This window comes from Strigops habroptila, chromosome 5, assembly GCF_004027225.2.
Source record: "Strigops habroptila isolate Jane chromosome 5, bStrHab1.2.pri, whole genome shotgun sequence".
Classification (NCBI taxonomy): Eukaryota; Metazoa; Chordata; class Aves; order Psittaciformes; family Psittacidae; genus Strigops; species Strigops habroptila.
In genome coordinates, this window is record NC_044281.2 from 62,768,276 (window position 1) to 62,791,697 (window position 23,422).

The following is a 23,422-nucleotide window of genomic DNA, read 5'->3' on the forward strand; positions in this document are numbered from 1 at the left end:
AGAAGTGGTGAATGCTCCATCCCTGGCAGTGTTTAAGGCCAGGTTGGACAGAGCCTTGGGCAGCTTGATCTAGTGTGAGGCGTCCCTGCCCATGGCAGGGGGGGTTGGAACTAGATGATCTTAAGATCCTTTCCAACCCAAACCATTCTGTGATTCTATGAGTTTTCTGCTGGCTGTAAGGAAAAAAAAAAAAAAAGCTCCCTGTTGCATTGCAATTTTAGTATGCACTTTTGTTACTGAGTCTATCAAATGAAGGGTTGCTTCCTTAATAGCAAATTATTATGGATTTTTCTACAAATCTATCAAATATGATAGCAACAGAACACTAAATACCAAATTACCATAGATTTAAGTGCTTTAGAAAAGCGAAGAATCTTGTTTTTATAAGAGAGGTGGGTAACTGTACCATTATAGAGTTCATAAATCTGTATCAGAGGTGGATCAGATCTGGTAACCTATTTTGCAGGTGTCTTGAGAAATCTTGGAATCTGCAAAGCTCATAGAGCAAGGATGTGTAAGCAAGGTCCTACCAGGATATGCTTTTACCATGTTTTAGTTGTACCACAGGAACTGAAAGTACATGTAACTTTAGCTGTGTCTTGCAGAACATTCAAAGAAGCTTGTTATTCAGTAAATGAAATAAACAGCTTCAGATTATAAAACCAAACACATGACTAGTCATTTTAAGGTTGGAAATCTGTAACTTGGAATAATTTATTCAGGTAGCCAGATGCTAGTATGAAGATGAATGTGGCTATATGTGTAATTCTGTTCTAGGCGTACTTTTTCAGGTCATCTTTGCATGATTAAAAAAAATTCAGATATCGAGTCAGGTAGATGAAACTGTGGGTCAGGCCTGGCTTAACACTGCAGCCAAATGTACACTGGAAAGTATGACTTGCCTACCTAAGGCACTTTCTAAGCAGTGATGTAGATGTAATACCTGTCCTTCCATCTGATGTTGCAGATGCAACCTCTGCTTGCTGAGTTCCCTTGTACTGCTGGAGCGATTCTGGTCATGTCTTTGCAGTGCAGATGATTACTGAAGTTTTGTGTCAGTTATGCTATTAAATATCATCCTCTCATAGGAATGCTGTTACATAAACTAAGGGATATTGGTGCTGCCTGTTTCTGATTTTCTATAGATTTACTGATAGCAGTTTAAAAAGTTGGTCTAGATGATGAAGTAGTGGCTCATATTAAATAGTTTCAATCAAAACAGATGTTGAAATATGACCACTTAAAATTCCCTTTTAATAACAATTTTAAAAAATAGAAACTATGCAAAATACAATAAATATTTTTTTTACAGAGAATTATATGTTTAATTTCTGTCTTTAAAGACCTACCAAATTTTGTTCAGACTCTTAGAATGGCCATAACAGAAATACTGGATGCCAAGTTACAATCTGTTAATAACGTTTTAAAGGCTATGAATCAATACCTTATGCTTATTTCCAAAATCAGAAGCAAGTTTTGAACTAAAAAAAAAATAAAAAATATATATTAGCCTTACTTACTATTTTCCTGCTCTATAGGAACCACTGGATTGCCATTTCTGGGGGCAGAAAAAGTGAAATATGTGAGCCATTAAGAGCTGCATGCTTTGTAAAGCACATATGAAAAATCTTTTTAGAAAGTCAGTTGTCTGAGTTGTGGTTGTACTTCTATGATTTTGTTAAGGGTGCTTCCCTAAAGAGCATTTATATGAGTATATAAAATATTTGACTGTATTTAACAACAGTGAAATATTTTTATTTAACTGGGTTGGGGAAATAAAGAACATGTTGAGACACCTGTCCCAGTACAGAACTGCTTTGTCGCATATTCAGCTTTGGTTCATCCTATATAAAGTGGGAATGATCTTTTGTCATTTCCTTCACCCTATTTCTGTTTGTCTCCCTAGACCATAAATTCTTACAATCAGGGTGTGTTGCCTACTAACTTCTTGTACAGCACGAAGTATAATGAGGCTGCAGTTTCTATAATGAGGCTGCAGTTTCTTCATCTGCTAGACCAGTGCCAGTTAATAAAACATGGATAAAAGTTTGAACTATGTTAAGACAGCTGTGAAAGGCATATTGTCACTCACCAGTCTGATTATGTAACTTAGTTATTCACATGCTTTTGAGTAACTCTCTGATTTTGGAAGCTACTTCTTTATCAGCCCAGGACCTCTGCTGATGCTGTATCAGACTTTAAAACACAATAAATCTAAAGTGCAGCCAAGAACTGGTGAGGGAAATTCTTAACCGTAAGTTATTGATCAAGCCTGGGATCACTTTTTGTCACATGCTGAAGATTATATGCTGCATTTATAATACCTTTCTAAAATGTTTGGCTTTTGTAAGTAACTCAGAGTTTTCCATCAGAGGTAGCTTCTTGCCTGTAGTTGTGAATCCAAGATTGTATGCAGAAGGTTGGCACTAGTGGTGGAAATATAAAGATTTTCCCTAGAGAACTGGATATCTGAAAATGACATCCAGCCTCATGGTTAAAGGTCCACATTTGTGTTTGGGTGACAGTTTGGAGATTTCTCATTCGTGTTGTATGAGTGTGCTTGTACTAACTGTGTTAGCTGTAATTACAAGGAGTTAAGATATATTATGGATGTTATGTATCAGGTGGCAATGTTTAGACCTTTGAGTTAAAGCATTTTTCTTGTAGTTTGTCTTGGTTTTATTGTTTGACTTCGTTTTATTGTTTGACTTTGTTTTATTGTCTTGGTTTTATTGGATTTATTGGTTATTGTATTGACTTGTTTATGTAAAATTGAGAAACTTGCTTCAACATTAGGATGAAGGTTGAGTATGCTCAGATTTACCTTGTGGCTTTGATTTGGACATGCTGGGTGGCAGCTTCACACACTCTCACTGCATCATCCAGGCTAATACCCTCAGTCCACAGTCCACAGATGTAAACAATCTGATCTCGTGGCTGCAAACTGCCTTCCACACTGGCAGGAGAGCCAGGCACTATTTCTAGCACATAAATACCTTGTAACTTGCTTCCAGCCCCTCCTGTCAGCTTCAAGCCTAGAATAATGCAGAGAAAGCATCTTTTGTGGCAGCGTGTTTTCAATTTCACTGTCAGTGACATACAGCCTAATGGAATAGATGTGGGTGACTGAAAGATAGGCTGAACAAATCACCGACATTATAAATAACAGTCTTACCCCAGTGAGATGGGGAATAAGAGCTGGACAGGGAGAGTGAAATGCAATTAGATGCTAAAAAAGTATGGAAAAAACTTAATGGTATTGTCTATCTCTATGCTTCAGCTATTCCATAGTGCTTTATTTCACCTGATGTTGAATAGTCATTTAAGTAAGACGCTTAGCTGCATAGCAGTAACTCCCTCCTTACCAGAGTGCTTAAGTGCCTTGCAATCTTTAGAGTGCCATAGGCAATGGAGGCATACAACAACTGAGGAGACACCTATACAGTGGAAAACAGACTTGTGCAAGAATATCCAAGAAAACTCTGAAGAAGCTAGTTTTGAACTTGAAACTGGATGCTATACCTGAGCAAATATAGCTATACTGTTTCCTGAGTCTACAGTGTTATCTGTGTACAGTACTCACCACATTCTGCAGAAATACCAAGATACTCACAGTGTGGGGATTTCTTTATCACTTGTATTGCAACAATGTAGATCAAACTTTGTGGTTAATCAAGGATTTGAGTGGAGACTTTTTGAATAGCAAACTAATTTTTTTCCTTTCCCTCCAAATAGTTATTTATGTATCTCAGCAGGTAGTAGATATTATTATGTACAACATTATTATCTACAACCAACAACTTCTGTATATCAGTAACATAAAAATATGAGACTAGAGATCTGCCGAAAACATCAGCTGATAGGTTCATAACACAAAGATCATTTTTGCAACTATCTTCACTGGTCTAACGAGATATTGGTCTTCCCTTTAAGGCCTTGCCCAAAATAAACCTGTCCATTGTCATGGATGATGGCGAAGAGCATAAAGGTGTCAAGGTCACTCAGGATCATATTGATCTAAGACCACAGTTGGTTATGATTACTGCTGATTGCTATAATCCCTGTCCAAAATAGCAAGCATATATTTACTACACACCTAGCTGTCCATTGGCACCTTTGGTGAGAGTAATTTCAGGAATGTCATCTGGCCTAATAGAGGGACGTGGATCACTGTCAGCACGACCAACCACAAGGTGCAGATCAGGAGCAGAGCTTTGCAGTAAAGTCAGGGCTTCATTGCATGGTAAAGATGTGACATCAATTCCATTCACCTAAATGACAAACCGGCAAAATGATGTCATAGATCTCATTGACCATCATGTACTTATCCTTCCATTCTGAATTTTGCATATGAACTTAAATTAGTGTTTACTTTCACGTTACTGTTTTGCTGTAATATTTAATGTCAGAGAATGCAACAGTTAAGATTGCTGTAAGATTTATTTTTTTTAATTTTTCTAAATGCAGAGCTTTCATAAAAATAGCTCCTTTTTTTCCTTGAAATACAAGATCTTGTAGAAAATAACCAAGGAAGACATTCTAATGAAAAAAATTGAAGATGAACCAGACTGAAAACAGGCTTTATTCATAACTCCTGCATCCTTTGTATGTCACCTATTTTATTACGTTAATTCAGTTTATGCCATTTATTTGGAAAGGCATTTAATATCTCCGTTGTCTTGTGTAGCTGTTAGATGATCCATGTTATTTGCCTGGTCATACAATCTATTCAGTGTGAAACTTGTCCTGCTGAAGTCAACAGAATTACATTTATTATATGATTCATTTGCATTTGCATGCCTAAATATGTGTTAAACTGGACCCTATGAAAGGAAGAATCCTGAAGCTAAATGGCATTGATCTGCAAATATTTTCTCCTCTGTATAAACTCAAAGTTAATTACTGTACCATTACGATTCTGTCTCCCCTTCTTAGTCTTCCATCAGACAGGGCAGGCTCATTCAAGATTTCATCAACATAGAGGCAAGAGTCCGCTTTGTTAAGAACTACAGAGAATCCATAACCGTTGCTCTCTGACTTTGTCAAAGTCACAAAGATCTCCTATTAAAATAAGCACAAGATATGTCTGATGTCGGCTTTTCTGTTGCTTCATTAACATCTTCTATTATGTTTTATATGCAGATAGGAATCAGGTCCTCAGATGAAATAAATAAGAGCATACGTAAGGGTTTCTCTGATCTGTCACTGCTTTATTCCAGAATTAATTTTACTTCTTTTTACCTAGTGGAGCTTCCTGGTGATTGATTGATAGGGCCTAATACGCAAAGAATGTCATCGGGGACTGGAATTTTGGCATTTGAAATGTGTAAAGTAAGGCTTGGAATACTCTGAGCTGGCAAGCGTTAGACTGCTAGGGGGCAGAGATTATTATTGTTATTAATATTGCTGTTGCTGTCACACGGAAGGAAACGGCTGGAGATAAATTTTGTCAAATTAGTAGGAATTCAGAGCTCAATTAGTGTCAGCAAGAATGCAAGATGTTCAGCATTTGGCAAGACTGAGCCTTAGATTTTGAATAGTAATTAGCAGAAGGAACACGCTTTCTTATCAGGACATTACAGTAGTATCACTGAAACAAAGTGATTTTTCACATGGATTTAAAACATGACATTAAAAAAACCCAAGTAGCTGACTCCAATTAATTTTAGTGGCTACTAGAAGACTGTTAGGCCTTTGTAAACTGGGAATAATACTGCAGAATTCTTGAATGTTGCAGAAATAGTAAGATGGCGAGAGCAAGGACATGGTCTTTAAGGCAAATGGTAAAGAGTTCTGGAGAGCTGGGTGTTGGAGAAGGTCTGCTTTACTTGAAGATTGTGGACATTCAGGAAAGTAAAAAAAACCATGCAGAAATAGCATAGATAATGAGTTGAAATTAATGTTTAAGAATGTTGCATTCTTAAAGATGTTTCTTTTCCCATGAATTCTACCTGTTAATGGTTCGGTGCCTATCACATACCTTAGTACAAGCTTCCTTTTTTTCCTTCTCTTCGTCTAATTCCTCCAAGTCTTCCCAATCATTGTCACTCTCATGTGTCTCTCTAGCTGGCAGGGATGATGATAAGGGACCATAGACACGTGGTTGTGGGGTCACCATAGTTGTGGAGAGTGTCTCAGTGCTTCCTCCTCGTGAAAGTGAGGTCACAGTTGTTGAGCTGATAGTGAGATACTCTTCATCAATAGGGGTTAGAGAGAGAGTTTCAGGCATACATTTTGTGTTCGGTAGGTCATCATCACTCTTATTAAATATGTGGCTGGAAAATAAAAAGATTGTAGTGCTGGGATTTTCCTCCATATGCTTTATTAGATGGCCACTGAAAAGTCTGCTACTTACACATGACCTTATTTTAACTGAAATACTAGTTATGGTATTAAATTGCTGTCTGGGTTCTCCAGTGTTACTATAAAAATAAGTAAGTAATCAATAGTGGTGACCTCATAGCAGCCTTCCAGTATCTGAAGGGGGCTACAAGGATGCTGGAGAGGGACTCTTCATCAAGGGCTGTAGCAATAAGACAAGGGTTAATGGCTTTACACTTAAACAGAGGAAGTTCAGGTTAGATATAAGGAAGAAGTTCCTTACTGTGAGGGTGCTGAGACACCGGAACAGGTTGCCCAAAGAAGTGGTAAATGCTCCATCCCTGGCAATGTTCAACGCCAGGTTGGACAGAGCCTTGGGTAACATGGTCTAGGGTGATGTGTCCCTGCCCATGGCAGGGGGGTTGGAACTAGATGATCTTAAGGTCCTTTCCAACCCTAACTATTCTATGATTCTATGATTGTATAACATTTTGCAAAGCAAATTAAAAGATTAAAAAGCTTTCAGAATTTGAAAAGAGTCTTTGCAAAATCTTGCAGTTTTTTTTAAGGCATTAATTAGTACTTTGGTTGTTTCTTGAAAAGAATAATCAGACAATTCCTAGACCACTGCCATAAACAACTTAATTAACTTATCTGGTAAGTGGTATGTGCATGACAATACTACTACAATTTTTATATTTTGTATTTTTGTTGAAAGAGGAATGCCAGCCACATTCCTGGCTTGTACAGGTCTTTCCTTGGTAACTCGAGTACAGACCAGAAACATGAAATATGATTCCTGTCTCTCCATAAAAAAAATACAAGTCCTGACTTCTGTTTGTAAGCTTGCTTTTATTCTTATGCTTGCCTTGAAGCATAAGAGATGTCCTACAGAAACCAATGGATTTTTCAATTACTTGAATTAAAATTATTATTGATTTTCTTCCACTATACTGGAGACAGTGTTCAGCACTTTTGATGTTCAAGCCCAAACTATAATTGTATGTGTTGTGTTTAATATTGTTTTGGCTGTTATCATTAATGAACTTTAATAGAGTTCATTACTATAGCATTGTCTCCCATTAAATTTAACATTAAAGCCAATAGAAATGCTTGAAACATATTTTAAGTATGTATTTTCTTCATATCAGTCTTTATTGAAATATTGTTAAACCTCATTCATCTTAAAAACACTTAAAATGGCACAACTTTTATTAATGCTTCACATAGCAAAAGTGCCATGTCATTTTGTACATGTCACCTAGGAACTTTCACTCTCATAGAACTGAACTGTGTCTACCATCTCCAAAGCAAACATAGATAACTAAAACGAATACATATTGCTTGTCTCATATGAGATCACAGAAGATCCTCAGTGTTAAGCTCTTCTTTCAAAAGTTGTTTATCATCAGAAGGAAAATACAAAGTACAATAGCAAAACAGGATTTTAGTTGGATATAGCTAGTAGCCCTCAATAGTATTTTGAAATACTGATGAAAATAAGAAAAATTTGTAGGCTCATGCTGTGTGCCCTCAGTGACGCAATCAATCTAGTCTTTTAGCTTATATCTGTGCAGGGAGGAAATGACAGAAGTTGGCCATCTCGAGTAGCACAGCAAAGCTGAGAATGAAGCTGACAGTTTGTGCTGTAATAGCTGGACAACAGGTACTTACAGTACTGTGGAAGACTGAGATAATTGAAAGAACTATGTAAGCGTAACAGCAAATGTACTCTGCTCCTTTCTTTCGGAGACAGGAAAGAAAAGAATAAGTTCAATGGACATTGGTCAATGTGTGTGTCATAGAAGTTGTCACGTGCTAGTGGAATGCTGACTGACCTTCAGAGCGTATGGAGGTGCTTGGCAGAGCTACAGGAGCTCAAGGCAATGAGCCAGCACTGGCTTAATCATAGCACAACTTTGAGCTGATCTCCACATCACCATGGGAAATAACATGAATCTTGGTCATGCAGGCCGATACATGAGCCTCACTGCTTTTGACTTTCTTTTGGAGACTTGTGACCCTACACCTGGACTTCTCAGGGGAAAACTACAGGCTAAGGTTTTTCAAAGCAGCTTTTTTGAAGTTTCTTAGTGGTGGTGATAAAAAAAAAGAATAAAAGGAATTTTCCATGTGACACCCTGAGCCAGGGAACTTCTAAAATCAGATTTCTACATTTGCATGAACAGTTTTGAGAAATCTGAAGGAAAGAAATTTCATTAATCAAAAGGCATTCCTTCATTAATGCCTATTTCTTTCTGAGGTTTTTTTGTATGTTTCTAGCTGGAAGGAAAATTTAAACTCAGATTATATTTAAAATATTCCTTAAAATGCATGCCATCTTAAACTTGTCTGGCTGCCTTTTGAAAATGCAAAAGCTGAAATTAAATGATACTGAGAATGCACCAAACAAATTTTAAAAAGCTGTATTTCAGAACTTCCTTTTTGGGAAGAATCCAAATTTTTTCTTGGAATTGATATTTTCCCACAGTAAACTTAGTTTTGTTGAAATTGTATCTCTTGGCAAAAATGTTTGCTACAGACATATTTCTGTTGGTTTTACTCTCAGCAGTACGGAAGCATATATGTAAGCAGGAGTTTCACTCATAATTGTGAGTGAAGATTCTCTCAAAAGAGAGGAGCTAAAAGCATGAATTTCCATTATGGCCCAATTTGACTTGCAGTCAGCTCGGGATGTGACTCCTGAGACTGGAATCTCTGACTGTGTGGTTCTGTGCTTGACGAATGTCAAGAGTAACAAAAAGATTTCAAGTGACTGGGTGGAAAAATAGAAATTAGTTTCTAAATAAAATTACCAAAGCTGGACGTTAAAGGCTTCTAGAAGACCTTTAACTTGTCTTTCCACCAATCATTTCTGTTCTGATAATTTATATTCTTTGCACTAGGAAAGATGATTAAATTGGAATGGATCATGTTCTGTGTGCCAGTGTCTGGGATATCCAAAAGGGTGTTAAAGGAGGCTGAGTCCATTTGCACCATATGTTATTGTAAAACTCCTCTGGTTCAGAGCGTCTACTGTTCTACTGGCTTTCAAGGACCTGAAAGTAGTTTGTCTTCCAAGTCTGTTTTATTTTCTCTGAAAAATTTTCAAATTAAAAGATCATACAATAAGAAAGAAATTTTTGGTGCCTCTATAAGTCATCTGTAAGAAAAATGAAATTAAAAGATCATATATAAATGAGAAAGCCTTTGGTTCCTACTTAAGCCAACAAGAGTTTTTCCACTGATTTCAAACTGCAGCCAGCTTCAGCTGAGCATAAATTATTACAGTTTATTCATTCAACCATCTTGCAATGCAGACTTACACAAAAATCTTATAGGTGAGAGTAAATAGAGACAGCAGATTAGGATAATCAGAATAAGATGGTAAAGCAAAATATTCAGTAATCAGCAGTGATTACAAGCAAATAGTCCTGTACTTCAATCTAATCAATTCACTTGCAAAATTCAAAGAGCCAAAGGAAAGGCTGCAGAGCAGATTTCAGCATTCCCTACCTTTTGGCCCATCCAAATTCACATGGTGAGTAGCAGTTCTCCTTCATTTCTTCCTCCAGGGAGTGGAAGACTTCAGAACCGGCAGCTTCTTGATGAAACTTCCAAAGATGCTTATAGAAATGTTCCCTGGAAGTCATAAGCTTCTGTATGGGCTTCTCTTGAAGTTCAGATTCCTGCTCTTCATAAGTTGAGCTGTCCTCCTCAGGAGTCTCACTGAAATCTGCTGCCACTGGAGAATCCAGGCAGTCTTCGAGGTCTGGAGAGGTGCTACCTCCATCACTGGTAGACTGATCCATACTGTTTCCTAACTCTGTACTGCCTTGCATTTCTGCCACAAACTCCTTAACTGGAGATGGTGCTGGAGTCTATCAAAATTACAGAAAAGTTAGTGTAACTACATTTTATCTCCCGTCTTCTTCAAGAACAAAATAACTTGAAGAGGCAACATCAATAAGCATCTGAATGTGAAATTATCAAATGGTAGATGGAAGGGAGGGATAAAAATAAGAGGCGAGGTTCTCTTACTAAATAAATGTTATGTCTTTATGGTTTTCTTCCACATTCTTCAGGAGTTCCTGCCAGAATACTACTACACAAGTTCACTTTCCCCAATAATTTTTTTTGCTAGGGGTGACCCCTTTTTATTTTTTTTCATATCATGTCTCAGCTTTGTGTCTATATTCTCTTCATTGTGTAGAAGTAGCTTCCAGATTTGACTCCTGTGTGACTGACCATAGAAAACAGTCAAGAGCACATAGCAGGAGAGCAACAGGAGCCAGTTTGTTATCTGGAGATGGTCCTGGCAATAATTTCTGTCTGCCTATGAACAGCTCTTATAAATCCTGGTGGGACAGGAGCCATGAGTGGGCCATTCTGCTAGAGTAATACAAATGCATGTTCCTTATAAGAATACTTGTGTATGTGTTCATGAGTTGTATTGAAGAAGAAGGAATAATAATGGTAGCACAGCTAATGGCACTGGTTTAGTTTCTGCAGTCTCTAATGTTTGTTTTTTTTCTCCCCTTTCCTCTCCGCCTCCTGCAGATTCTGCTAACTATCAATAAGAAGCTGAATAACCAGTTGAAACCATTATATATTTAAGTTTACTAAGAAGTAGCCTGGATGGGAAAAGTTCTTTAGTTTCCTCTTACTTTTGGGAGTAATATAGCTACCTCAAGCCCACAAGTTGTAATAGCTGCAGTTGAGAATATTGCAGGTTTTGGCTGAGGATCTAGTAGAGCATTTTTAGAAGCATCACTAGAATATCTGCTGGGGTATGTGCTGTTTCACTCCAGTGACAGTACTGCAATTAAAAAGTTGTTGGACTGGGATAGACATATTTCACATCTGTCAAATTTCTATTATTTTGGTTACTAAGGAAGAAACAGTTGAACTTTAGAGGTTGAGTTGAAGCTGGGAAGGGAAAGAAATGGAATGAAGGGCCTTGGGGAAAATGGAAGGTTGCCTTATTCAAAATTGGATAGAAAAGGTGTTGTTTTTCCAGGTTTACAGAAACAAGTTTACTGATAAAAGCTTTGCCTTACCATGGCACTCTGCTCTATTTCTGGAAGAACACCTTTTGGTGGTCTGCAAAGTAGTAGAACAACTTCTGCAGGAGCTCCTCTCAACACATGCAGGACATCCTAGGCAGGAAGAAGGAATATTATCTTTCTTATGGAACACAGTCTATAGTACATGTCAATTTACCAACTGGGATGGAGGCAATTTTTATAGTGAATGCCAAATTCCTAGTATTTGTGTCTCTCAGTTGTGTCTGGGGGACAAAATTCACCACTGTATGATTGTCATATAAGTGGACCATAGTTTTTATGTGAGTGTGTATCTAAAGTCAAGTCAGTTCTATTTACATACTTTTGTTCCACCAATAAATACATAGGTTTAAATTCTTTTCTTGAAGAAAACAGGATTTTCAGGCAAATTCATTCAAATTGCATGTGGCAGTGACTCATCTTCCATGAGTTGTATCAGCATAGCTCCACAGACAGCCATACTGACATAATCAAAGGGAGACTTTCTCAAAGCCCCTCCTTGACATAATATCTATTCAGTTGCATTCAGCTTTCAGCTAAAGTGCGAGATGAAATACTTAATCGGGGGGACGGGGGGGAGGGAATAATGCTGTGGGCAAAAACACCCTGTCTGTCCTTCTGCACAAACTGAGTAAAAAGGCTGTATGTCAGAAAGCAAGACAGTGCTGGAAAAGGGCAGACTCCGGTTCAGAAATAAACCCCAATAAAAAATGAAGTACAATTACAGCAGCCCTCCAGATGTCTGGGACTTACAGCACCTTGTCTTTTGCCCTGGCTATTTAATGATACAAATGACCTGCCATTCAAAATTGCATGATTTCATCATTTCTGTTTGTTACCAACCTTATCTATTGGTATATGAATATTCACATACAAAAGGGGCATTTTTCATAAGGCAAACAGTTTACAATGAAAAAAATAAATCCACATGTAGTCCTTTCTTACCATTTAATTTCTTCATAGAAAGAATTTCTTATTCTAGGTAAGAAAGTTGAACTGGATTTAGCCCACCTGGTAGAGATTTCAATCTGGGGCACGGCATTTCAAAGCACAAATGACCACAGGGTAAAAATGTTCCAGCTATGCAGAACAGCAACAAAAATTCCAACTAATTAACAACTGGCATGCATCTGACAATAGACTTTGTGCATCAACAGTAGAAAGTTATAAACTAAATAGCAAAGAAATGTTCTGTAAGAATTCTGTTAGGAAGGAAATTCTCCTTGAGAATTCTAGAGAAGAATCCTACATAGAAATCAGATTAATTATATGCAAATTCTGACTCCCTCTGGTAACAGTTAAGTTCAAATGCAGTTTCACGCCGTTGTCCTTATTAACATGTTACCCATCTGGAGTCCCAGCGATAGTACCGCCTGGTACCTGATACAAGAGTCCTTGAATAGGTTTCCCATTCACAGCTAAAATGATGTCTCCGACTTCTATTTCACCATTCTCTTCAGCTGGCTGCCCTGGAAACAGTCTTTTGATCCTGATGATAGATCCTCCGAGGTGTTCACAACCATCTCCTTCCATTTGCAGAACACTAAAGCCGAGGCCTCCTGAATTCTTTGTCAATTTGACTTCAAATATATTATCTGTTCAAAGCAGGGATTAGAAAAAGAGTGGGAGCTGTGGCATATGGGCCCCCCTAAGGAGCTGATGTAAATTATACCCTCAGCAGTCCTTTTTCTTGTGTCCTGCAGAAGTACTGGTACTAATGGCAAAAGAAGGGTTTGGTGTTCCTTTAACTTATGTGAGCCCTTGAAATCGCACAGGTAAAATGGGGAGAACTGTATTCTATTTCACCGTGTCTTCACAGACTTTATGCCGTCTGGTACAAGCTCATAAAGAAGCCTTTTGTGCCAACAGAAAGGTTCAAATGCTATTTTCTGACATTCTTCTGTAAGTGTTGGGTTTATCTTACTGTTCTGTTGCTACCTGATGTTAGTTTGGGTCCTGCACTAACTAGCATAACCTAGAATAAGATCTACTGCTCTTTCCAGACAAGAACAAGAGACCAGAGTTTTCCCAAATACAATACTTGCAGCTGAACCCCATTCTGCCCATTTGTTTGCTGGCTAAATTCAGTGAGAGTGATCTCTGAATCTTCTGCTTTTAAGAAATGAAGTGATGGCGGTCTCCAGTCCTGGCCCTGGGGCAGCTGTTCACCCTGGCTTCATCACTGACATAGCATCAGCAGTTGTGCTGGTGGTCCTCTCTTTGGGTATCAGCCTGGCAACATAAACACAACTGCTTCCTACCCGAGAGTGCTATAGAGTACAGACAGGGATGTCCCCTGCCAGCCCCAGCTCATGAGAGTACAGTATTTATGCCTAGGATAATTCAGCTATATCTAGCAACTGTAACTCTAAGTACATCAGAAATATTTTGTTTGGAATTGATTTTTGATAATGCCATTAATATTGCACATTACATTTTTATTCAGTATGCAGTTTTCCTTCCAACCCACAGAAATTTCCTAGAATTATTTTCATTCATTCCTTTCTTGCACACTGTAAGAAGTCACCCTGAGATCTTTTTTTTTACCACTCACCATCTGTCAAAAAGCAGTAGTCCTTGGTACCATCTGTGAAGGATGTTGCTACAGAAACAACTGCATATTGGTCCTCCTTTCTGTCATTAGCAGTCAGGCATGGCTCTGCCGATTGGTAGTTTCCCCTTTCTAGAACCAGCTTGGCAATCTAAAATAATAATGAAGAGGTTCCAGTTACACAGTATACAGTGAGCCCTAAATCTTTTGTTTTTACTTTTGTATTTAGAATAGAGTTGGATGGGGGGGGAGGAGGGGGAAGTTTCTTTTGGTCCAGCTTTGCTACTGTGCTTCTACAAAGTGCAGTTTAGTCTACTGGGTATCTTATTGAGCTCTGCTGTTGTACAAACCTGCCCAGACTTCTTCAGGTGTTCCACAGCCTGTTTGTGGGTGATGCCACAGAGGCTGATGCCATCCACTTCCAGTAGACGATCACCTGAGGCAAAAGAAAACAAAGAAGCAAACAAAAAAGGGTTCAAGTTGCTTTGATGTTCAAGTTCAGTGGGTGTAACCCTTGAGGCTACCCACAATGCAATAGATCTTCATGCTTACATGTGTCAAATTATGTTACTTTGTATGAAAGCAATATTGCTTGTTGTACAGCATTCTATACCTAGCACTTAAAACATACCAGGGTATTCTGTAAGTAAAATGCAGTGATAGTATCTGGTTATCATAGCAGCTTCTGAAAGTAGATGTCAAAGTCACTAGCCTGATGTGCAGCTACATAGAGTAACTGTACAATGTTGGTATGAGGCTCCTGGTTTTTCCATGGGATATCTATAGGTAGTACAGTGACTGGCTGATGAATGATGGACTACATATTACGTTTCACAGTAGTATGACCTCCAATCCCAAATGGATTTCATTGTCCCTATGGTAAACATTCCTCACTGACTTCTGCAGTCCAGAGTTTTCTTGACAGACGTGTTACCTATCTTTATTTGTCCGTCCTTATCAGCTGGTCCCATGGGAATAATTGACTTCACATATATCCCACCGTGACGCACGCTAGTGTTAATTCCACCCTGCAAAATATATGCCCACAGATTAGAGTCTTTACATGCTAAAATCAAAGAATTTACACATGCATTGAAAGCAACTACTTCAGGAATTACATTTTATATAAATATAGGAAAAAAGGGAAAGAGGATGTTACTCCAAAGTCCCATCTAGTTGTAATATACTTCCCTAGGCAGTAATTTTGTTTTATTTTCTCAGTAATTTTGTTTCTTATTTTGTATTTGTTTTATTTTATTTGCATTTTCACTTGGCTATATAAAAACATTTACTAAATGTTCTTAAATTTTTCCCTGTGCTGACATAAAGAATGTGTTGCATCTTTCAGTCAGTCACTAACCCAGATTCCACACTATGCAATATCCATTCAGCTATTATTAACATTTCAGACAATACATAAAGCATGGACCTAAACTTGTGCAGCCACTGGAGAGCCTACAGCTCAGAGGAATTCCAGAATAATCCAAGAATCATGTTCTGCCCATCTGCATGCCCTGGCCAAATTTAGATGAAAAAACAGCCCTCAATTTCTTCTGCAGGCAATGAAATGGCTGTTGCTTCCCACTCCATTTCAACACAGACTGTATAGACTTCTCAGCCTGGAGGGGTAAACTCAACTTCAATAGCCAGGACAAAGAATTATTATTCAAATGTGGCAGATAGTTTTCACTGCTGCCTTCTCTGGTCCTCTAAATATACAGTCAACTGTATTTCCTTATGTTAGGAAATAAAATTAGCTATGGCCCTTTGTCTGGCCTCCAGAGTAAGAAGCATGGCATATCTTGAGTCCATAAGCTAAACTTTCAGCATGGGATGGCTTCTGTTATTCTACTTGTTGAGGCACAGGCCAAAGCCCTATTGAGGGCTGTCAACAATTAAACAGTGCTTGCGGGCCACTGCTTGATCCCATGCCATGGTCCTGTACAACCCGCTTGTACAGACACGGCCTTTGAGTTCCAGGAGCTCTAGGGGAGCAGCAAAACCAGTCATGACTTGGAGAATTCTTGAATTGCTGCATTTTCTAGAAGCCCTGGCAATATCCCTTGCTGACCAACCTCAACATTCGGTGGTAGCTCTTGTTCTCAGATTGAGTAAGGTTGAAAAGGGCTTGTGCTGCCATGTGCTTTAGGCAGGCACACTTTCACAGCTTCTGCGGGCAACAACTGGGGAATGAGCAGAGCACGTGCTCTGCTTTCTCAGTCAGTCAACTGGACACTTAGGTTTGAAACGTGCCATGAGAACATCTTTTGTCATCAGCCTATCTCCTATCTCTGTTCCACATAAATACACTTCCCTATGTGTTTCTTGGTCGTTAACAGTTTGACAGACACACTGAAAGATTAACAGTAACACTTGCAGTCACACTGATTCCAAAAGTTCCATCTTCTTTAACGAGCTCCACAGTATAGATTTCCTTTGAGTTAGTCTCAGAGGGAGATGGTAAGTGCGAAGAATCAGCTTCCTGTCTCAAAAATATAAACAGTAATGAGAGTACAGCATCTCAATAAACAGGGAGGGAAAGGAAGAACGAAAAGGAGAGAGAGAGTTTCCAGGAGGGTTTGATCTTGCTGTCACTGTAAGCCTGGAGCAGTAACATATATATCCCTGGCACTATTTTAAGCTTACACTAATGTTACTCAAAATATAATCTAAATGTGCATATGCTGAGTAATAGGGACATTGTCTAATAGTAGGAAATTAGACACAAAATGTTGCTGTTCTCTCTCAGGTTGAAAACTTAAGAGATTGCAAGGAAACAACCAAAATTTTGTACCCCCACTGGAAAAGGGAGGAGAATTTTTAATAACATTTTTCGGAACAGTTTTCCCTTTTTTTTTTTTCACATATTCTAGACATGTCTATCATTTTGACATTTGCAATGTAATTTAGCAGGCAACATCTTCTGAGGTTTTCTTTCTCCTTTACTAATTTTTTTAAATTTCTTGGTTACTTTCTATTCTTAATATAGCTGGCGTGTTGTTAAGACACATACTGGGTGTAATATTACTGAGCTGCATCAAAATCTTGGTTACCTCCACATCCAGGCTATCAGCTGAAGGAACTGGAATCCTAGGGCCCAAATTTGGTACTAAACTCCAGGAAAGGGCCTTCTCAAGTTCATCTACATTTATGTCCTGTTCTTTGGGGAGAGCTGTATGACAATCCTGAATCTTTTTTCTCCTGTTGTCTGCACAAGAGATCTCAGATCCACTAGTGCTGTTTCCTCTTGATAGATTCTTTTCTTCATTTAGTCCTTCTTCACATATGTCTGTAAAGCCATAGAAAAATAAAGCATTGCTGAATGCTTTAAGTAAAGTAAACTTCTCAATAAGTAAGTAAACTTGAAGACAAATATTATTATACCTCAGCACAGGAGGGCAAAGTAACTTCCTACACCAGCTGGTTGTGAAATCAGATCTATAAAATGAGTCAGTCATTGTAAAATGGAGCACTGCTATTATAAATGTGGAGAAATGTGTTTGCTTTATCATTGCAGAGGACTGTTTCTCTATGAGAGAAATAAATGCCAAAATTCCCTTGGTATTCAGCAAAGCAGCCAATAATAGATCTTTTCACACTGACTGTAGAACAGAGATCACTTGGTACCTACTAGAAGCTGACTATTTTCACTGCTGACCTATGGTTATTTTGACTTGCACTGAGCAGCAAGAAAGTACTACTACATCCCAGCGCCTAATAAATACCACTATCCTGAGTTAACTATTAGCATTCCATAGGCAGGAAAGGCATTTGCCTTCATACCTTTGGGTTGAGAGATGATGAGCTCCACTTCATCAGGAGAATTCTGTATGATTTTAACTGCAGTATTGAATGAAACGCCCTCAAGACTAGTATTATTCACAGAGATGAGTCGTCCTCCTTAAAAAAAAAAAACCAAACAAGGATAAAACCAAGACAAAGCACATCTAAATAAAGAAATAAATCCAGAATAGCTAACTTTAAACCATGAAAGTATTTCAATTCTAATTAAAAACTAAGGACAATGACCTGGTTTGATATTTCCAGCTCTGTCTGCAGGTCCCCCAGGGATAATTGAAGCGATAAAGATACCGAGGTCTAATTTTCCTACATTTTCTCCTCCAATAATTACAAAACCTGCAAAAACGAGATAGCGTGAGAATGCAGAGACACTGGCAGTATTAGAAAAGATGAACCTTAGGAGCATAAAAAGCTCTTACTCTAATGGCTTAAGTTTTATACATGGTCTGGAGAATGGAGAGCTCTGATTTAGACAGCATCAAGGTCTTGATTTGGAAGAGCTTTAAATTTATGTTAAAGTGTGCTGGTGACTTTGGTGGCTATTTAAATATAACTTCTCAATAAGAATACCTTCCTGGCATGGGATTTTCAAAGATTCCAGCTACTTTCTTACAAGAGTCATAAATTCTTGTATGTGGACCTAAGTATTTAACACCTGCAGGTGTTAATAGTGTATTATATAACAAAAGGTTATATAATACACTATAGTGCAATAGTGTATTATATAACAAAAAATGTTATCCAAGTAAGAATCCAAAAGTCAGGAAACATTAATGTTAAGCTTATGTACACATTTTGCACTTCCACAGGCAATACCTGAAAGGTTTGCACAACATGATCTCCCCCTGTGTAATGTCTATGATAAATAAAATCACTGTGTATGCATTTCAGATACAAAACTAAACCCTTATTCCTTTCATTATACTCTTAGCACTTGGTCCCATTGACGTATGTGGCCTTAGCTAATCCTCTGAAAAAACTGTGGTCTTGATTTATGTGCTTAGTCCTTTTCAGTCTCAGAAATTCTAAGTCCTTCACAAAGACTGGTAGTCTTATTCTATAAGAATAAATGAGGTGAAGAAGGTTACAATCTTGCCCATGTTGAGTCAGCAACTATCAGCGTTAGCACCAGGATCTGAAAGTCTCGGTAACAAACATAACATTCATGTTCCTTACTTACCAAATCCATTCTTAGTGTCACGTTTTAGGTTGACACAAATTATTTCTCTTTCTAGACCGCTTAGTAGAGCTTCCTTTTGGATGGCTGGTGATCCAGGTGCTGCAGAAACAAAACAGCTAAAATAAATGCAGATTAATGCAGGGAGACAATAGATTCATATAGTATGCAAAACTGGGGCTTTGAAATTAAAAATATATTTTGTCCTTCTTTTGAACATTACCATCACTTCTGAAATAATACAATTCAGGAAAGAAGCTCAAACAAGTGTCTGAAAATTTGTATTCTTTAGAAAGGCGTATGTACACTAGCCATGTAAGCTCTTCCTATAATGTTCCTTTCTGGGAGACTATGCATTTATCTGCAATGGTTTTATTAAGATTAATAAAGAGCCAGGCATGTAGTGCCCATTGAACATGAGGGTGATTTGGACACAAAATATCCTATGGATTCCTTTGGAAACTCTAGCCTTCACCCCTGAGGGCCCTTGTGGCTCTGTAGGTGCAATCCAATTAGCACTGCTTAGGATGGTGACTTTTGTAGTGTTAACACTGCTTAATATTGTGCAATTTCCACAGTGTGTCCAAAGTACAGTCCTGATTTTAAAATGGGCTAAACAAATAATCATAGCTTTGTATTCCATACATCTCCTCACTGTGTGCATGCAATGTTAGACAATTAGGTGTCTAGTTCTTATTCTAGTTAGTGTCATACAAATGCAAGAACAGAGGAAGGACCTGGAACCTATGTTGTCTTATGCATTATTTATGGGGTTGTAGATCCCAATTTCAAACCAAATGATGACCTCTGAGCATTGGATGTGAGAGTCCTGGGTGTACTGAACCACGTCTTTGAAGAGCATTAGGCATCATTGATAGAATAATTTTATCATTAAGTCCCTTACCGCTAATCCTGATGGAAAGTAGGAGTGAAAGGGAAGAAAACAGCTTGTCTTGCTAAAGTCTGGGTTAATTGCCAGGACTAGAAGTGCAAAAGAATATTCTTTAATCTGTAAGTAGAATATATTTTGGTCTCCTGCTATTGAAACAATAACATGGAAGGGTACTGTCTCTATGGTTATTATACTCACCACTGATTGTGTTCTGAGTTGAATGGATAGACAGGTAGTCATAACTCCTTTGCTTTCCATTCAAATTGATGTGCATTTCTGACTGGGATAGTCCTGATGTGGATCTGCATGACAGGAGATAAAGACCTCATTACGGGAACAAATCAGTAATGGTATTTAGCACTCCTCGTTGTCATTAGTCTGTTAGAACCAAGTTGGGAACACACACCTTTATAGCCTTTCAATGAGTATTCTGATTTCTGGGCCACATTTCAATGTAGGGGAGAGGTAGTCTAACCTTGCCAGCATTAGCTTCCAAATAACAGCTGCCATTAGACCACTCACATCACGACTGATTTCGCCCTGTGTTTTTGTTTAAGCTGGGTGCAGGCATCAAGAAAACACAGCATGGTCACACCATGATTCATTTAGCCCTGCTGTCCATTTAAACAAAACCATGTCTGAAAGTTTTCCTGGTAGTTCATGCTCTTCTCGGCTCTATTCTAACTCAGTATTCTAAAAGGCACTTGAGACTGTGCGCAGCTATAGTAACCGCCTACACTGGTGAATGTACCAATGCAAATGAAAAGGGAGAAGTTCTTATACTGTTGTCTGTGATTTGCACCTTTAGACAAGGAGGAATAAATTAGGCAAGACCTGCTCAAAACCAGCTTCCAATGTGCATTCAGTTCACATACTGCCATTTCCAGAGAAGATACAGAGGCACTAAAGGTTTTGATTTTATTATCCCTTATTTTTATCCTTCTCCATAACCCAGTAAGTGGTTCATTCCTGAGTCTGGTACAAATTTAAATCTCACTGTTTTTGAAGTTCTCTGTTAAAGGATTAGCTTCCTGCCTGTGTTTGCGCTACTGCTGGCACCATGGAGCCCTGGGCCTTTTGGTGTGACCACAATAAAGGCTGCAAAAAAAAAATCGTCTGCCTCACAGTTCACCATAGAGGTTTGCAATGATATAGTCTAGGACTGAGTATTCTTATACATGTTTAGAGGAAAAAGCAAACCTACCTGCCAAGATTGCTTTTGTGTCTAGTCCTGTTGTTGGTTTCCACACTGAGGTTATCACAAGATTTGCTCATCATCCCAGGAGAAAGGTTTTCCAGGTTTGTTCCATAGAGCACATTCTCTGAACGAGACAGTCTCTGAACCAGGGCAAGGTGTTCATGCTGAGCTGCATATGATTTGTCTATTTCCACAAATTTACTTTCCTCTAAATAAGAAGGGAGAGAGAGGGAGGAAGGAGAGAGAAATCCACTGATAATTTCCCATCTTTTTAAGCTCAAAGGTGCTTTCTGTCTAACCTTTAGAACATGCCAGAAAAAAAGCTTAGCACCACAGATATATTTGTTCTGGTATCCTTGGGGATACCTAGGCCTTGGAGAGAGTGGAAATAATTTCTTTCCTAGAAAGTGTATGCTGTATTTAGATTTCATTTCTATGAATTATACTGCAGATTCACTTTCCACAAAGACAGATGAAATTTACAACCCTGTATAATTTAAACCTGAGTATCTCTGTAAAGTATACTTTGTAAATGTTCAGTGTATGAGAAATACCCGTCTGTCAGAGACTGAATTAGTCAGGTTGGTAGTTTTCTGTCCTTCATGGGCCCACCACTCCGACATGTCCCTGCCCATGGCAGGGGGGTTGGAACTAGATGATCTTAAGGTCCTTTCCAACCCTAACTATTCTATGATTCTATGATTCTATATGTGTATCTGATAAGACAGGAGCTATACTAACACATGCTCTCTTAAGTTCAGAGAGGGGCCAAGGAGCTGTCTGTTTGCTCTGAGTGATTTGCACAAGTGAAGTTGAATAAGGGACCATCTTGGTGGCAATGTTTTTCCACCTCTATGTGAAATCTACTACTTTCTTAATGGCATCTGGACTCTGCTATATATGAATCTATCCTCTCAAAAGATTTAATTTCCCTGAAACAAGATAGTGCTGGGGGAGGGATTGTTAATTTATTTAGGTTCTCAGCTGGTGGGCTGGACAGGAGATTTGAAGGAGAGAGGGACAGCAGGCAACAGGAGGCATGTTAGAAAGTAAAACAAGCTTGGTATAGACTAGCACAAATATGGGCTTTAATTGTGCTTGTACATGGCAGCTGACCTGCCGTGTGTTTTCCTAACAAGTATTAGCCTGAATGCAACTTTCTAGAATGCTGCTGTGCAGCATTAAACATAGGCTCCCTCTTTCCTCAGTGACTTTGTTCAGGGGACATTTGTTAAGGCATCAGAAGGCTTAACTGTCCACAGTATTAGCGCAGTCTGAGAGTTGCCATGGTAATTTCAAAGTAGGGGGTTGCTAGCAATTTTTGGAGAGATGGTGGCTTATACATTTGAAGAGTGCAGCAGAAGCAAGAGTTTCCCTCATGAAGAGTGAGCCTTATAATGTCTTACAGCCCCACAGTGGTGACTAACGCAGCATTTTGAACTACTGTCTGTCATTGCCTTCACAAAGCCTTTACTTCTGAGACAGCAAGCACACATCGAACCTCAGAACCTGCAGTCACACGGCTTGTGTAAGTCTGGCTTGTTTCAGTGATTGGGGGGGGCTTGTAATCAAGACTTGGGTTATAATTTTCTTAGCTCTCATATACGGAATGTAGTAATTTTTATTAAAATGTGTTACCACAAGCAAATGTGACACACGAAACTTTAAGATTCACTGTGAGCACTCATTTGTATGCTACAAATAGCAGTTCCACTAAGTTATGTTTGAAGCTACAGGAGCCCATGCAACAAAAGATGCTTTGAACCTAAATGTCATCCTAGTGCCTTTGCGATGGTAACAAATATGTACAGGTGGAATTTCACTTTCATGAAATAATTTTAGTAGGGAAGAAGCCATATATCAATCATCCTGTTATATTCCATGATATAATTTTTTGCCTACACTTTTCCAGTTTTAGTAGAGAAAGGAGTATCCCAGCAGATAAAGCGTGACACTTGATTCTCCTGCTAGGACTCACTGGGTCAAATACTCAGTGGTTGTAAATGATAGTGATTCTGTTCAAAACAATGGATGAGCTAGTAAAAACTCACGCTGCTCCGCTGAAGCCAAGAGTGATGACAGTTGTCAGCTTAGGCTGTTTTTTCTTATATGCCTCAGTTTCCCTATAATGATCCTCACAGTGAGAAGTGATATGTAACTGCCCTGGTTGAGCATAACTTTGTCTTAGAAACCAGAAAATCTGAAGTCTAAGGAGATATTAGTCATATCTTCCACAGACATGGCAAAATCTAAGATAAGAGGAGCTAGCAGCTAGATAGTTGAGTGGCTATGACTGATGTGCCTTGGGTTTAGTAGTTTTGTCCTGGGACTAAACCATACAGCTGAACCCCTGTCTTAGGCAAAGATGGCCAGTTAACTAAGTTCAGCTCCAGCACATCTGGGCACTACTGTATTT

At 38.6% G+C, this 23,422-nt stretch overlaps 1 protein-coding gene across 1 annotated transcript in view; it reads right to left on the reverse strand.

Annotated features, from left to right (window-relative positions):
* FRMPD2 (FERM and PDZ domain containing 2) overlaps positions 1-23,422 on the reverse strand; it is a 50,976-nt gene that overhangs the window by 3,582 nt on the left and 23,972 nt on the right. Inside the window, exons 17-34 of the mRNA XM_030488093.1 lie at positions 21,013-21,214; positions 20,007-20,110; positions 18,920-19,018; positions 17,968-18,075; positions 17,722-17,838; positions 16,992-17,227; positions 16,316-16,420; positions 14,873-14,966; positions 14,289-14,374; positions 13,942-14,089; positions 12,768-12,982; positions 11,382-11,480; positions 9,838-10,202; positions 5,981-6,275; positions 4,909-5,061; positions 4,097-4,271; positions 2,825-3,035; positions 1,521-1,558 (exon numbers count right to left, since the gene is read on the reverse strand). Of these exons, the coding sequence (XP_030343953.1) occupies positions 1,521-1,558; positions 2,825-3,035; positions 4,097-4,271; positions 4,909-5,061; positions 5,981-6,275; positions 9,838-10,202; positions 11,382-11,480; positions 12,768-12,982; positions 13,942-14,089; positions 14,289-14,374; positions 14,873-14,966; positions 16,316-16,420; positions 16,992-17,227; positions 17,722-17,838; positions 17,968-18,075; positions 18,920-19,018; positions 20,007-20,110; positions 21,013-21,214 (2,850 nt within the window). The remainder of the gene's footprint in view (positions 1-1,520; positions 1,559-2,824; positions 3,036-4,096; positions 4,272-4,908; positions 5,062-5,980; positions 6,276-9,837; positions 10,203-11,381; positions 11,481-12,767; positions 12,983-13,941; positions 14,090-14,288; positions 14,375-14,872; positions 14,967-16,315; positions 16,421-16,991; positions 17,228-17,721; positions 17,839-17,967; positions 18,076-18,919; positions 19,019-20,006; positions 20,111-21,012; positions 21,215-23,422) is intronic.